Source organism: Podarcis tiliguerta (assembly GCF_965153285.1).
Source record: "Podarcis tiliguerta genome assembly, chromosome: 8".
In the NCBI taxonomy this organism is placed as follows: domain Eukaryota; kingdom Metazoa; phylum Chordata; class Lepidosauria; order Squamata; family Lacertidae; genus Podarcis; species Podarcis tiliguerta.
The window spans coordinates 1,797,585-1,814,090 of NC_139541.1; the positions used below are offsets into that span (position 1 = coordinate 1,797,585).

At 46.7% G+C, this 16,506-nt stretch overlaps 2 protein-coding genes across 7 annotated transcripts in view; both read left to right on the forward strand.

Annotated features, from left to right (window-relative positions):
- ANKRD39 (ankyrin repeat domain 39) overlaps positions 1 to 16,506 on the forward strand; it is a 320,177-nt gene that overhangs the window by 135,484 nt on the left and 168,187 nt on the right. The window lies entirely within an intron of this gene.
- The window catches only part of FAM178B (family with sequence similarity 178 member B), a 173,604-nt gene that overhangs the window by 97,775 nt on the left and 59,323 nt on the right, over positions 1 to 16,506 (forward strand). For 5 of the 6 annotated variants that reach the window (XM_083456602.1, XM_083456604.1, XM_083456606.1 and 2 more), the window contains one exon: positions 10,705 to 10,780. The exons of the other annotated variant lie outside the window; for it this stretch is intronic. In XM_083456602.1, the coding sequence (XP_083312728.1) occupies positions 10,705 to 10,780 (76 nt within the window). The remainder of the gene's footprint in view (positions 1 to 10,704; positions 10,781 to 16,506) is intronic. 6 annotated transcript variants of the gene reach the window in all.

Here is a 16,506-nt window from a genome sequence, read left to right on the forward strand (position 1 = left end):
AAGATATACAGGTTGTGCTGATATGCCTGGTTTTAATTTTCTTTTAAAAGAAATTCAAAGTGATTAATGTTAAATACAGTATAACTGTTTTTTGTTGATGATGTGAACCACCCTATGATCTTTGGATGAAGGGTGTAATAATAGTAGTAGTAGTAGTAGTAGTAGTAGTAGTAATACCCCGCCCATCTTGCTGGATTTCTTCAGCCACTCTGGGCAGCTTACAGCACATATAAAAACATAGTAAAACATGCAAAATTTAGTAGTAGTAATAATAATAATAATAATAATAATAATAATAATAATAATAATCCGCAGCAGCAGCTCCCCTTAATTTCAGTGAGTCTTGTGCAGGAGGACTTGATGGCTCGCTCCATGTTGGCTCCATTGGACTTTCTCCCTACTTCACCGGAAATGGCACCACCATGGAGGGAATGAGATGTCCCATGTATTTCCCACTGAGTTGTTTCCTTTAGCAGAAGCCTTAGGAACTCTGTTGGGTTGCATCCTTCTGACCTTAAGGAGAGCAAAGCTCAAGCTATATGCTTATGGGGAAAGAGTGGCACGAGTGCCATCAGCCTGAGTTTTCCAGAAGAAAATGTGATTTGGTGTGATTGCGTGCGATTTTTCTGCTTACTTGGCTGCTGTTCATAACAGTGGGGAAACAGGGAAGCACTCATGCAACAATGTTGTGTGTTTTGTTTTTCTACTGTTCATTACCAGTCAGACGCAGATTGGTGGTGCCCATTAGCTGCTGTTTGGGCTTCAGGTTTTGTATCTGAGCTGTTTCTCTTTGGAGAGACCTTCAGAGAGACTCTGATCTTTTCTTTTACTTCTCCTAAGGAGGCACACTCTGGTACACTTTGACACATTCTGATGAGGACCAGTTCCCTCTGCCAAAGTTGTCTCCCACAACCTTTCTCCACACAGAACATCTCCCAAGCTCTAGGAAAACTCCCACAACTTCTCCACCTAGATAACAGACACAGACACCTAATTCTTTTGCCTTTCTGCTGGATAGCATTTCTTTAGCCTTGCCCTCAGTTGCCCCTCATTCCTCGCCAGGCACTCGCACACGCATGCACACACACACACACACACACACACCTCCAATAATTCCTCTGCCTGGGCCTCATGCCCTTATAAATCTCTGCAGCAGAGTTCTCCAGCCTGCTATTAGGCACGTGCCTGGCCAATTTCCCTCCCCGCCTCAGCTGCCCCTTGTGTTACATTCACCTCATTTTGCTGATGGAGTGCTTTCCAGCAAAGTCCTTAAAAGCAGCTGTTCAGAGATGAAGCCCAACGCCGCTGCTTCAGCTGACGGTTGTCATGCAGTGACGATGCTTTGCATTGCCCTGTGTAGAGCAATTTCCACATCTAAGGAGTCCTTCCTTATTGTGCTTGGCAGCGGGTGTGGAGTGCATTCAGCTTTTCTGTACGGCAGCACTCCCCACCCCCTGCCTCGCCTTCCAAGCCAGAACAAAAGTGACATGGAGCTTGACAGCTGCGGATGAATGCATTAGACAGACTGCTGGCATGATCAGCATGTATGTGTGCAGGCAGGCAGGCATATCTCTCTATATCCACCCCCACCCACCCATGCATGAACACCTCTATGTGGTTAGTTTACCTGATGTCCTGGTCCAGTCCCCGAGATAACTCTGTGGGAATTTGTTTATTGAGTTCTGGATAAGCCACAATAGTGGGATGAGCATGTGTCTTTTGTATTCACCCTGCTGAGGCACAGTGGCGGCGGCTGCACAACAATATGATTACACCCAGACCAGTCACTTCATAATGCTTGGCAGAGCAATAGCAGCATCCCAAGCACAAGGTGGTGCCCAGGAGCTAAGGCTGCCTCTGTCATCCAGCAGCAAAATGGGGATGAGGGATTGAAATAATAGCCTGAAATCACCTGTTTTGCTGCACTGGACCTTGCACCCAGCATAAGTGGAACAAAAATGTCCTGCGAGTGCAGATGGTCTTATCACCTCGCCCCACTCCTCCTCAAACCATGTCTCTTTAGCCTCCCTGCCCCCCTGCCTTGGGAAGGCCTCTTTGGGCGCTTCCTGTCTATGGAAAGTTCATCCTGGCTCGTTTGCAGGGAGATTAGACAATGAATGAGCATCCATTCTGATTTGTATGTTGGGAGGTTAGAGGATGCTGCCTCAAAGCAAGTGTTATTATCCTACACTTTCCACGTGCCTTGCCCCATCATCATCATCATATTTATTTTTTATTTATTTATTTATACATACATACATACATACATACATACATACATAGATGCATACATACCCCGCCCTCTGGCTGGGTTTCCCCAGCCACTCTGGGCAGCTCCCAACCAAATATTAAAACACAATACAGCATTAAACATTAAAAGCTTCCCGAAACAGGGCTGCCTTCAGATGCCTTTTAAAAGTAGGTAGACAGCTGCCCTGGACACAGAATGGACCTGCGCCTCCATGGACAGCTGTGAGTCCAAAATGACTCCCAGGCTGCGCTCCTGTTCCTTCAGGGGCACAGTTACCCCAATCAGGACCAGGGAGTCCCCCAAACCAGCCTGCTCCATGTCCCCCCAAAATAGTACTTCTGTCTTGTCAGGATACAACTTCAATCCATTCGCCGCCATCCATCCTTCAACTGCCTCCAGACACTCACACAGGACCTTCACTGCCCTCACTGGTTCTGATTTAAAAGAGAGGTAGAGCTGGGCATCATCCGCATACTGATGAACACCCAGCCCAAACCCCCTGATGAGCTCTCCCAGCGCTTCACATAGATGTTAAAAAGCATGGGGGAGAGGATGGAACCCTGAGGCACCCCACAAGTGAGAGCCCAGGGGTCTGAACACTTATTCCCCCCCCCTTTCTGAACACAGCCCAGGAGGAAGGAGAAGAACCACTGTATAACACTTATTGAAAAAGAAGTCCAATCTTTTGGGGGAGCTTTTTTGTTTTTGTTCGGCTCAATACCTCCCAATCAACTGTAATTGAATTTGCCAGTATGTAATTGCATCCCACCAGAAAATAGTGACAGTCTGAAAGCACCTTATATGAAGAAAGCAGATAGGAAATAATACAAGTGTAGCCTGCACCCAAGTTCTCTTTCCTCCCTCTCCCCCCAGCACTCAGCATGCCATGCCCACAGAGCCTCTTTCATCCTAATTGGGCCGTATGGCGCATATTCCCCTCCTGAGGGTCCAGCCCCTGGAACCATTGTGGTACTTCTGTAAACCTTAGGGCTTCCCCAAGTCCACTGATACCTCCCTCTGGTGCAACAGCACTCACAAAATTAAGGTTGCTATCAATATGTGTGATAACACTATTATTGGAGTAACTGGCTCAATTACCTATTATTCTTTAGATAGAATCATAGAATTGTTGAGTTGGAAGAGACCACAAGGATCATCTAGTCCAACCCCCTGCAATGCAGGAATCTTTTGCCCAACATGGGGCTCAAACTCACAACCCTGAGATTGAAAGTCTCAGACTCTACCGACTGAGACAGGGTCTTCGAAGCCCTTTCTTATACTAAGTGTGCAGTGTTTGCTTAGTGAATCTGGTTAGAGAGTAGACTACACCTGCTGCAGTCTCACACACATAGATGCTTGTATATAAAAATAGTAATAAAGTTGTTTGTTGTAGGAGATGCATAACTTGGATGGAAAAGGTTTCTAGTTCTAGTCTAACTAGTCTAGAGAAGAACAAGGCAGCCATGAGGATGGTTAAAGATGGCCTCCCATATTGAGGTCCGAGAGAGAAGTGTGGGGAAGAGGAGGAAGCTGTAAATGGGATACTGCCTAAGATGTATCAGTCTATAGACAACAAAAATAATGAGAGAGAGAGAGAGAGAGAGAGAGATGTCCGCAGAGAGATAAAGGTACAGGGATAGTCTGGTAATTAGGAGGTTCCTTACTTGGTCAGTGTAAACTCTTCTCCTGTAAACTTCCAACAAGAATAAAGAGAACTACTTCTGAGCATGTACCAAGTGCTTTTTCTTCTCCACACTGAGTAAGGAGCAGGGCTTCCCATATAAACCTGAGTACCAAAGATTCTCAGGAAGTTATTTCCATATTGTGCAGCTTTTTGGTGCTCTCACACAGGAGACATACTCAATCCCTAACAGGGCTGGCTCTACCATTAGACAGAGAGAGGTGGCTGCCTCAGGTGGTAAGGGCTGAGGGGGAGGCAGTGAAGTGTTAGAAGACAGAGTTGCGGGGGGAATGTTGTGGATAGTAGGAGAGGATATATTGATTAAATATTATCCTTCACTCACACTAGTGAGCTAGTAGCAGAGCACATTCCCTTGCACATTGCTGGAAGTTAGTTGATAGATTCATTGGTATCGTATAAGTTGAGCAATCCAGTCTGGCTTGTCCAGATTGGATTGTTCCTGGTAAATTTCCTATTTAGCTCCCTCTTAAAAACACGACAGTCTTCTTTTAAAAGTAATGATCATTACTTATGGTACATTCAGTTCACAGAATTGTCCTGAAGGCAGGCATTATCTTGTAGTTACAGAGAAAAGTGTGGGTACATCCTCTGTGAGGGATGAGCCCATGTGTTGCTGGCTGAGAGCCAGCAGACAGCAAAAGGCAAAATGGAGAGAAGGATCAAGAGAGAGAGAGATGGCTGCATGACTAGCCCTTTTGTAGGGTCTGCTAGGGTCACACCCATCTACCTGGTCACACACAGGGGGAGTCCTTCTGGCTGGAGCAACATTCACTTGTGTGTGCACTCTGGGCAAACAGGAAATGTTGTATTTGACTGCTTCAGTGATGTTACATCCCACAGTGTGTGCTATGCAGCCTTGCTATAGCAGAGTTGTCCAGTGTGACCTCTGAGCTAGTCCTTTATATTATTCAGTTTCCCCATCTGATATTTGGAAATGGCTTACCTTTTATCAGCAGGCAAGGTAGGAAGACAGGAAAAAAAACCAGTGTGTTTAATTTTAATGTGGTTCAAGAGGTTTGCAGTGCAATCCTGACTTACTCCCAGGTACATACATATATACATCATTTAATTTGTAGGCCACCTTTCCATAGTTCAAGCCATGCTCAAGGCAGCTTAAAACATAGGAAAATACATAATTACAAGATAGCAAAATAAGTTATAAACAATAAATGAAACATCAAAAAATACACTACCAAATCGCACAATTTCCACATATATCATAAGATCCAAAATAAAGATTAATATCAATAACAAAAACAAGTCCTCCACCAGCACCCAAGGGTAGGGGTCTATTGAATTGCAGCCTTAAAGTCTCTTGCTGGCAGACCTTAGAAGTGGGGAGTGTCTTCACTGTGCAGCTAGTGCCCAATGGTAAAGCTACAATTGCAATAGACTTTGCAGCCATTTCTCTCCTAATCTAACTAATGAAGTAATCATGACTTGAGTGCTGGCAGGGATCCAGGCTGTGTGAATTGCTGAGCTGCATGGCTTTGTGAGCAGTTACCTGGCTCCCTCCAGGGCTGCGGATTCTTCAGGTATCCCTCTTCCCGGTGAATGGTTTTGTGGGTGACAGTATCAGCATGCCAGTTGGCAGACTCAACAACTTTGGAAAAAACAACAACAACAACAAAAAAAGGTCAACTTTTGTGTCCGGATTTTCACTTTTTGAAATATGGCAACCTTAATTTATTATGTTACTATTGTTTATTAAATTTGTATACCCATAGATCTCAGAGCGGTTCACAACACAAAAGTACAACACAAAAAACAAAACAAAACACATAATAAAAATAAGAACAGAAACAAACCCATGATCCCTCCTTCCACGACGTTAAAAGGGCATGTATTCTAGAGAAGAGCATTCTGAGCCTTCCCAACACAGATATAGACATGGTCTCTATGAGCCAGATTAATGCTGGATAAAAGCCATAATTTTCAGGCAATATAATCCAAATTCTGCATGGAGAAAAAAAATGGATTCTGTAACCTGTAAATTGAATAATTTATAAATTGTATAATTTATAAATTTATGTATTGTATAAATTGTATAATTTATAAATTGCATAATTTACTGCGCAATGCACATTACTTTTCCCCATTTAATCTAGTTGGAAGGAGCAAAAGGCTGCACAGAAGGAGCTCTACCATGAACTCCAGGAAACGACAAACGCTTTGGCAGTGCAAGAGGAAGTTGCAGCATGTCTTTCCCTAGAGCTTTTCAAGACAAGGTTGGACACGAATCTGTCATGGCTGCTTTATGTCCAGGAAATCCTGTGTCGGGGAGAAGGAGCTTAGCCGAGATGGTTCCCCGGGTTCCTTCCAACTCTTAAAGTTTTTTATGGTTCAGCAAAAGTCAAAGAGCTCAGCAAACGTCTTGCGGGCCTAAAAAGAAGGCTTCCTCATGCCACTGCTTAAGAGCACCAGATCTTTATGCTACTGTTGTGGGCAGACTAAGCTAGTGGTGAACTCTGTGGGAACACCTCCCCTCTCTTGTGGCAGCGAGCTGTTTAAGGAAGGCTCCCCAGATTAGCAGGAGCAGCAGTCCAAGTCGATGAAACTCCTATTCCACTGAAGTCCTGGATATTCTCGTTGGATGGCCAGTCTTATGTTCCAGATGTGGGTCTTGGCCCCAGAGGATAGCGAGGCTCTGGCTAACTTGAGAAGCAGAAGCTCATCCACATTTCCATTTGTGCTGCGATTTCTAGGCACAGGTCTGCGATTCAGAGGCCTGGGTCTGGGCAGTTTTTTGTGTGTGCCCGCCCCAACAATTTCCCCAGGAAAACATGCTGTTTACCACTGAATTGGAACAAATGTCAATTGAGTTGTCCATACTCCTTAAGGACCACCTGCTCCCATGCCAACCTGCCCAAATCTTTAGCTAAGCTATTTCTTAAGGTGCCCCAGATACTGGGGGAAAGGCAGGTGGCAACCAACACCTTCCCCAAAGAAGTATACCTGGTCCCCATCTTGTGGTCACTTTGGGTGCTTCCAGAATGTCACCATTTTTAGGTGGGATTCAGTTACTGGCAAATGCAGGTCGTGGAATTCAGGTTTATTTGGAGCTCTTGCACAACAGACCTGCACCCCCCCCCCGAAACTCACCCCCCAGCCTTTTTGCAATAAGGAATGTGATGGGGAAAGGCACTGGAAAGTGTGAGATAACATTTGCTTAATGCAACATCATCTATCTTCCCCGGAAACAAATAAGAATGAATGCTCAGTAAATAGCTGTCACCTCTGCTCAACCTTTGTGCAAACACATCAGGATGAATACTTAATAAACAGGTTGTCTGAAAGTGACCTTAGGCACCAGGTTAAGGTGTGATTGTTCTTTCAGGCATTTTAAACGATTTTATACTATGTTAAGTACTGGTGTGTTTAATGTGTGTTCCACTCTGCTTTAATGTTCTGTTGTATTTCGTTTTGCTATTGTTGTTTTAAAGTCTTAAACTATATTGTAAACTTCTCTGGGATAATTTTTTTCTGAAGGTTGGTGTACAAATATTCTAAAGAAATTTTAAAAATTAGGACTCTGCACATGTAATCCTCTTTGTGCATATTAAAAAAGAATCTGGAATTTGTGTGAAATCTCCATGCCGTGTGTATACATAGCCAAGAAGCTGCCTGTAGGAGGAATCCTGTAGGAAGTGAAGCAGCACTAAGTTGCAGAGTTTCACATGGCGCTAGTAATATTTACACATCACACAAAAGGAACACACCCTCAGCAGAAGAAAACAAAAGGGCTTCTCTTTCAGCAGCAAGGAGCACCACAGAAGGACAAAACCCACAATGAATTCTCAGCGGTTTATTCAGGAATTAAGCGCTGTTATGTGTTCATTCCACTCAAAATGCGCCAACCTGGTGCCCTTCCACAGATGTTTTGCCCTGCATCTGCCACCAGCCTCTGCCAGAATGGCCATGCCCCCATACGGCTGACTGGGGCTGAGGGGAACTGTAATTCAGAACTTGGAGGCGGGGGCAGCAGGCTGGTGAAGGCTCCTCTTCTTCATTTAAACACTTCTTCATTTAAAGCAGGGATTCCCAAATGGTATGCAAATAGAGGGGCTGAAGGGTACCTTGAAACATCATGGATGAAGACATCATTTTGTAGAGCAGCGGGTTCAGTTTCAAAGTGGCTCAGCTCCGTTCAGTTCAGGCAGAACACCTTTTTCCATCATCAGGGTCAAACTGCCAGGGAGGGGGGAATAATACTGCAAATTGTCAGTAAAAGCCAGCTGTGGCTGGTGCTGCTTATGATGCTTGCAATCTGCCCTCATTCCCAAACTCCCAGGACAGCTTTGCATATATAAAAGGAAAAGTTTCTCTTTTTTCCTATGAAGAAGCTGAAGGGTGGGTCTATAAACAGATATCATTCATGTGACACTTCAAAGGCAGGCAGCTTGCTTATGAATTGGGGAAGGGCAGAGCCGGTCGCTGAATCAGGGCTCAGTTTGCTGCCATGTAGTCCCATTGCGAGCCCAAGAAGAAGCCAGGCTCACTCAAGGACTCCTGTAAAGGCTCTGTTTGTATTAGGCCTTCTTTCACCTCAAGCCACCATATTGGGTGCATCCACCACTTTATTTGGCAGGGGTGGGGGGACCCTTTTTGTGACCAAGGGCCACATTCCCTCTTGGGCCACCTTCTGGGGGCCAAATGCCAGTGGCAGGTCCAAGGTCGGAGGAGCAGCCTTTCCGTAAATGGGCTCGTTTCTGCACATGCTCACACGTCCCTCTCTAGCCTCTGTCCAAACAACCAAACAACTAAGGGGCATTGCCAGAGTTCATGGACACATTTTAGCCAGGCAAAACACTCGAGGATGGTAGGAAGCAGGGCTGGGGAGAAGGGTGTGGGCCTTGGCACAGTCCCAAGGGGCAGCAAGCTCTGGAGATTCTGCAGCGCTGAATCCCTGGAGGAGGATGCGTGAGCTCATCCCTGCTCACCAGTGCTATGGCCTTCTGGGGTCTGGTGCAGACGGAGGGGAGCGTTAACTCCCCCCTCCCTTCCTGCCGTAACGCCATTCCCAATCTCCCATGACTGCTTTTACATCTTGCCTGGCTTGGCCCTTAGGGATCCCCGCTGCCAGCCTTGTTGCCAGTGATGTCACCGTCAGCGAAAGAGCAGCGTGCCAGTTTGCGTTGTCAGAATGCATATAGCTGATTTAATTTAATCGCTGCTGCTTGGCGTTTGAATATGGCCAAGGTGGCTTATTATGACTTGAAGTGAGGGTCAAGAGTTCCAGCCTAATGCTGGGGATGATAAGAGTGGCCTGTTGGCACAGAAGCTTTTGGTTTGCATGGTGGTGCCAGAGTTCTGCCGTGGCCCTTGTGCAAGGGAGTAACGCAGCGCAACAGAGGAATCCAGTGCAGTGTTGCGTCAGCAGAGAATCATTGTGCAGCAAAGATGCCAGCAACCTCTTAGGCATTCCTTTGGGCAACAACATCCCACCAGTAGAGTAAGTATCCCACTAAGTGACTTTAACTTAGCGCTGCACTGGACACAATCCAATTTTTAGGCGCCAGGAGAAAACGTTCCTCTTCAACCAGGCCATGGGCTGATTAATATTCTACAGCCTTTTAAATGAGTCTGTGGGAAGGGTGTGCGTGTTGTTGTTGTTGTGCTGTTTTACTTATTTTTATCCTGTGAACTGCCCTGAGATCTTATGATGAAGGGTGGTATATAAATCTAATAAAATAATAATAATAATACAACCCAGAATACGGAAAGAGGATACAACTGTAGTGCTAACATAATAAGAGGACAGTCTAAATTTAATTAGTAAAAAGAAAAGCATCCAAAAGAATGCTCACAGAGTGGCTAGAAAATTAAATAAAGTGGGAGGCAGCGAGGGATGGAGCTCTGCCAATGCTTTAGCAAGAGGTTTGTGGTTCACTCCTAACCGACACCTTTGCATGCTGCTGGTGGGATCTGTCCAAGATGGTTTCATTGCCTGAGAGAAGGGAAACCCAAAAGGCCACTCACTAATATGGGGCACAATCCACCCAGTGGTTCTCCTGACACAAATCTCATGGAGTGAATGAAACCTGTGATGGGAGACTGAGGTCCCTCCAGACCAGTGGGGGTTTTGTGGGTGTATTCTGCAGCATGTCACAGATTCAGTAATAGTGCATGAGTTGTGACTTTGTACTGGACCACCCACCCATCCTTCCTCTTCAATCTCTGCTCTGTGATGCTTCCCCAGTGTTACTATACTGTTGCTGTCCAGAAGGGAACTCTTGTGCTATAGCACAGCAAAAGCAGGGCGAATCCTGTCCCCACCTGAATATTTGTGGTTATGAAAAGTTACAGGAGGTTGCAGGGCAGGTGCTGATTGGAGGCAAAGCAGTTTGTTCATCCCAAAACCTTTGCAGACTTGAACAGTTCTTAAAAAGTGGGGTTGCATATGACTGCTCCAATCTCCATGAATGCCCCATGAAAAGGATATCTGGAGGGGCCCTGAGAGCCTTGAAGAGAGAGAAAAAGTGTGGGGATCCTTAGGACTGATCCAAATGGCACTTTGGCACCTGAGGCATGCAATCCAAATGCTCCTGCCCGCCCTTGTTGGGTTGGGTTTTTTTTTTTTTATAAAAAACCCCAAGTAATAATTCAATTTAAAAACAGAAACTTTGCTGCCCTTTGGCAACACCACGAATCTGCCACGCTCTTGGCAGCGCTGGGCCATGGCATGCTGAAGGACAGGAAAGCTTCTTGGCATGGGGCTGGAGAGGCTGATGCTTTCTCGTCTTTCCTCTAGACAACTGCGCAGGAACCTGAGTCTCTGTTTCATTACAAAGCTGCTGGGAAAGATGCAGACAGCAGTGAGCAATGAGGTTAGTGTGGGAAAACATGGGAAGAGGGCGAACTGGTTTTGGTCCTGTCTGGGTCTGGTGATGCTTTCCTGGGATCCTTCCAACATAGAAACATAGAATCAAAGGATCTCAGAATTTTAGAGTTGGAAGGGAGACCAAGGGCCATCTAGCCCAACCTGCAACACAGGAATCTCAGCTAAAGCATCCATGGCAGCTGGGCATCCAATCTCGGCCTAAAAACCTCCCAGGAAGGAGAGTCCACCGCTTCCCAAGGGACACCATCCCACTGTCAAACAGCTCTTCCCGTCAGACGGTTCTTCTTGAGGTTTAGTCGGAATCACCGTTCTTGTATAGCAGGAGCTCTCTTGGAATACTGGCTCTGGGTTTTTCTGGGAGCAGGGCTGGCAGGGATATTGCATCCTGTTTGTGGATGCTGAAACATTTGTGTAGCCCAGCAGTTGTCAAAGTTTCGCCTGTGAAAGAGGCCTTTCTATGTCTGTGTGACTGTCAGTGAGTTGTTGCAGGCCTTTCTCCAAGCTCATATACACATGTGGGGTGCAGACAGAGTGCCAGCCAGGCTTACAGGGCCCCAAGAACTCCAAGTGTGACTTAGAATGCATTCAGAACTCCCCAGCAGGCTGAGCACCGCAGGTGTGCACGCCTGAGCAGGCCTACCTAGAAGGGGAAGCAAAGCAGGTGTAACACAGGGCAGCCTGGCACAGAAGGAGAGCCACGCTGTGCCCTGCAAACCCCCTATCAGCAAAAGGAACCTTTGCAGGCCAGAATTCTGACACACATTATGGCACAAAAGGACAAGTCATTTTATCTTGAGGAATACATTCCGGGGGGGGGGGGGATCTGCCAGGGAACCACATGCTGGTAGTGGGCAGGCTGGGGCCAGAAGTGGGCAGGGCACCCCTCTTCTCCCTCCCTCGTTCTCTGCTTTCTCTTCCCCTTCTCTCTATTACAGCCTGTGTTCTCCCTGCCCCTGCCCCTCTGCCACCGACTTCTCTCTTCCCGCTCTCCCAGCCTCTCTCTGCCACCTCCTTTTCTCTCCAATTTCTCTTTCTTTTCTTTCTTCTCACCCCTCCCTGCATTTAGTCTAGAAGTAGCCCTCAGGCTCACGTTGCCCACCCCGGAATTAGAAAGGTGCGCCCAGCCCCTTCAGAACCTTCCAAGGGTTCCAAGGCACCCTCTAAGACATCTAGAAACCATCATTTCCTCCAGCAACTTTTCTGCCCTCATCTGGGTCCCATCTCCATGCCCCCACGCCCCCCCCCCAGGGCAGGGGGGGGGGAGGTGCACACCGGGGTTTTGTGACTGCCATGTGTGACTGAGTTCCAATCCTTCCTGGCTTTGATTTCTCAACTTTGAACGCAATGCCAGAAAATTAATATAGCTGCTTGCGTCTGGGACTGATAAAGGCTGATGGGATCCCTGCGGAGGAAAGCGACACGACAGCAAGGCCGCCTGCTCTTAGCATCCTTTCTAGCAGCATGTGCCCTGCTGTCAGCACCTCCCGCACATTGCACTCTCATGTAGACAGGAGCATGTATATCTGTCATACATGAGGGGCTAGATAGTCTGGTAGAATGTTTTCTGTGTCAAGAGTTTTGATGAATATTTATTTATTTATTTATTTATTTATTTATAAAAGTATTTATATACCTACCCTCACAAAAGGATATCAAGGCCACTGGAAAAAGCCCGTGGGTCTTATGCGCCAGTGCCATAGGTGCACTGCTGGGAATCCTGCTGCCCCCGAATTCATTTTCTCCTCACTCCATATGCCTCCTGGTTAGCAACCAGGGAGGGAGGCAGTAATCAGAAGGGCTGGGTTTGGGGCCCAGCCAGGCTTCCTATAGCTGAAGCATTCATAGAATTGTAGAGCTGGAAGGGAGCAAGAGGGTCATCTAGTCCAACCCTTTGCAATGCAGGAATCTTTTTGACTGACCGGGGGGGGGCGCTCAGACCCACGACCCTGAGATTAAGAGTCTCATGCTCTACTGACCGAGACATTCATGCTGGTTTAAAGCAACCTTCCCCACCCCGTTGCCCTTTCCCCTGCTGTTTTGAACTACAGCTACCATCAGTCCCAGCCAACAGAGCCAACGTTCAGTAAGGATGGAAGCCAGTACTTCCACATTGGCTGCCCCTGCACCTCAAAGAGCTTTCGGTCTACGTTTTGGCAGGAGGGGCTGGTAGCAAAGCAAGAGAGAGAAACAAGGCGAGTCACATCCACAAAAGCAGTTGCACATTCTGCTGTGTCTTTGCCTTTCACCTGCTCATGTCAGGTCCTTGCAGCACTCCATCGCTCTTGCTTCCTTCTGTGTCTTCCAGCCGAACTCTCCCTACTCAGTTTGAAGAAGGCTTGCCGGTTTCCCAGAGGCGCCTGGTTCGCCCCTGTGAGGACAGGAGGCAGAACTAGGTGGGCCCTCTTTAGCCTAATCCAGCAGGCTTCTCTTACGTTCTTATGATCATAAACAGGCTGAAACATTTTTTAAAAAATCTGTAACTCTATTTGAATGATGCAAACTGATGAAGACTTGACAGGATCACAAAATGAAGATAAACTTTTTTCTCCTTATGAGCAATACATCAGTCCTTTCCCACACATTTCTGTATATTAGGGGAGGCAACTGGAGGTCTAGCAACTCAATCTGGAACCCAGGGCTTCCCATCTGCTCCCCGGGAGGACCCCAAGAACCCCCACAATGTATCTGAGATGCTAGACAAATCCCCCCCCCCAGGCAGTGAACAGCTGCCCTTGCATTATGGACAAGAGTAAAAGGTGAGGTGCCTAAGATTGGGGGGGGGGGGAGTTGCGTGCTACCCATGCCTCTCTTGCTGTGCACCAGGGGCAAAACTAGGCTTTATTTCACCAGGGTCAAAGACCCAGTTTGGCCTCCCATGTGCATTTGTGTACACACACACACACACACACAAACAAAGGAGCCTCAATGTTATCCCTCTGGAGGCTTTGCCCAGGGCAAAAAACCTGGCTACCCCCCCTGTAGCCCCCTGCTGTGCACCAACTTTTACCAACATTGGTGCTCCGCATATGTTTTGGACTACATCTCCCATCGGCCCCAGGTTGGTAAAGGTTTGTGCGCAATGGAGAGGAGAGAGTTAAGGAGTCCTCTGCAGGCAGCTTGGGTTGCAAGGGAATGACTTGACAGACAAAGCCAGCTCTGGCTTTGCTTCCTTCAAAATCAACCCCCCACCCCCATTTAAAAAAATTAGTTGACGTCCAGAGCTGTATACTTTGTTTTCTGCTCCAGCAATTGAATGTAATTTCGAAATTGCCAACTTGGCTTATTCCAAAGCCCATCACAGCAGAAACTCCTTTGGCTTCTGCGCTTTTGCGCCGAGAAAGGCGTGCAGGTGGGCGGCTTATTTTTGTATATTTAGCTCTATATATGTTTTGTGATTCATCCCAGCAAGTAAGCTATTGTTTAAATATTCTCCAAGGCTTCTTTTTAAGGAAGAAGAATAAGCAATCAGCAGGCACAATGGGGAGCGATGGGAATGGACGTGAGCGGAGAGGAGATCTGACAGATTGCTTTCCCTCTCCTCCCTCCCCACCGCCCCCTCCCCTCCAGTGCTCCGTTGAAATGAAATTTCTGCTGATTTGTTAACATTCAAACCCACAACGAGGTTATGCAGAGTTGGAAGCACTTGGGAGGCAGGGAAAGAGTGCACAAGGAGGAATCGCTTTTACAAGGGCAAGTCTGCACAGGAGCTTGGCAGGGGCAGCGGGGCCCCAGAAGTGCCGACTCAGCCCATCCGATCTGCACAAGGCGTGCTGCCTCAGGGCTCGGCCAGGGCAGCAGGCAGCTGAGCCAGCCTGGAAACAAAGCTGCACGCAGGCCTGAGGCAGCAAGCAGGCGCTTCTAACCTGTTGGCCAGGCAAGAGCCGCTTTACACCTGGCCTGCCCAGTCCAGTCTGGAGGCCTTATATATGCTGGCCAATCACAAGCACAGATGTGTGTCACATTACCGTTCTTTGAAGAAGGACTTTGTGGCTTGAGCACACCCAGTCCTTGAAAGGACCACCAGGTTCCCAACTCAAGCCTTAGAATTTTGGACTTTATCAGGGATTAGCAGTGGAATTCTGAGAAGCTGGATCAGTTTTGTGACTCTGCTTAAGCCACCTTTTCCAGTTTCCACCATTTCAAGCTTCTTGCCAATTATTTGTTTAAATGCACAGTCTGACCTGGACCTATGATGTTATTGTGCATTCTTCCTTCCTGGAGCCTTGGGAAATTCAGGGTGGCCTTTACAAGGCCAGCTTGAAGAAGGATCAGTGCTGACTTATGGTATCCTGAGTCAGCAGGCGTTGTGGAGGTGCAGAAACAAGCACACTTTTTATAGGCAGCTAAAAAAATGTACTCATCAGCATGGCTGGATTATGGGCTGAGCAGAGGAAATAATTGCAGCCAACCCCCACTTAATATCTGGATGCCTTGTATTCTTCATCCTTGTCCTGAACAAGCAGCAAAGGTTTAGGTCTGATGATGACAGTAATGAGATACGTCTTGGTTGCTAAAAAGACGGATTAGGTTGCAGGGGAAGAAATAGTATGTATCACCCATGTGGGCTAATTAATAAAAGAATGTGCTGGGTGCCTACATCCAGAAATGTGGGGCAATCAAACTCCAGTAACAGAGCCAGAGTCCCAGCAGCAAAGTTTTAGACCACAAAAGCAAGCAACAGTATAGCCTAGGAATATAGTCTGTTAGATTTAACCCTTCCCCATTTCTACCCTTCTTGCAACGAACATTGGCAAGTTTAAATGCATTACTTACAAACTCCAAAGATTAATGTGTTATTCCATGCAGCAGCAAGAAGAATACAGGTAGAAAAAAATTGTTTTACAAAACACAGAAAAATACTTCTTGGCACACAGTCTGGGCTTGAAGTGCAGTGTTGTCTTGGTCAACTTTAGAATAAACAAAGAATCTTTACTTCCGTCTTCACCAAAGGTGAAGGGGGAATAACCCCTTCGTGCATTAACTAGCCCTAAGCTTGCTAGCTATATCTGACTGCAGTTTCCCGCGTAAGTAAGGTTCCCCAATGAGCTGTTTTGGTTTTTAACATGTTCATCAACAGCCTAGATAGAGGGGAGGACGGTGAGAGGCCAGACTTGCTGATGACACTACATTATTCAGGTTGGTAAAAATAAAAAGAATTGTAAAGAGCTCCCAAAGATCTCTCAAAACCGAGTGAATGGGCAATAGCAAACATGGTTCGTTGTAAGTAAGTGTAATGTTAAGCACATCTTGGCAAATAAAAATAAATCCTAGCTGCATGCATACTGATGGAGTCTGGTGTAACAGGAATGGGATCTTGGGATCATGCTGGGTAGCAAAACACTGTGCTAGAGTACACCAGCTGTTTTAAAAAAAGCAAATTTCAGGCTAGAGATCATTAGGGAAGGGATAAAAAAATAAAAGTTCCAATATCATAACAACTTTATAAAACTCTATGGCATAACCAGAATATGAATACTGCGTATGGTTTTTGATTGCCATATCTCAAAAAGAGTTGCAGAAAAAGTTAGCTAAAGTGATCTCCACCCCCTGCCCTATTTCCTGCCTTGCGGGTGGCATCAAACCCCATAAAACGCCGGTTCCCTGGCTCTGCCATGTGCACTTTGGAGCCCCGCCAATCCCTGACACATGGCTGCTAGTCACAAACACCCGTTACTGGAGAGCAGCAGCTGGAGGGGGCTACTGCCCTCATGT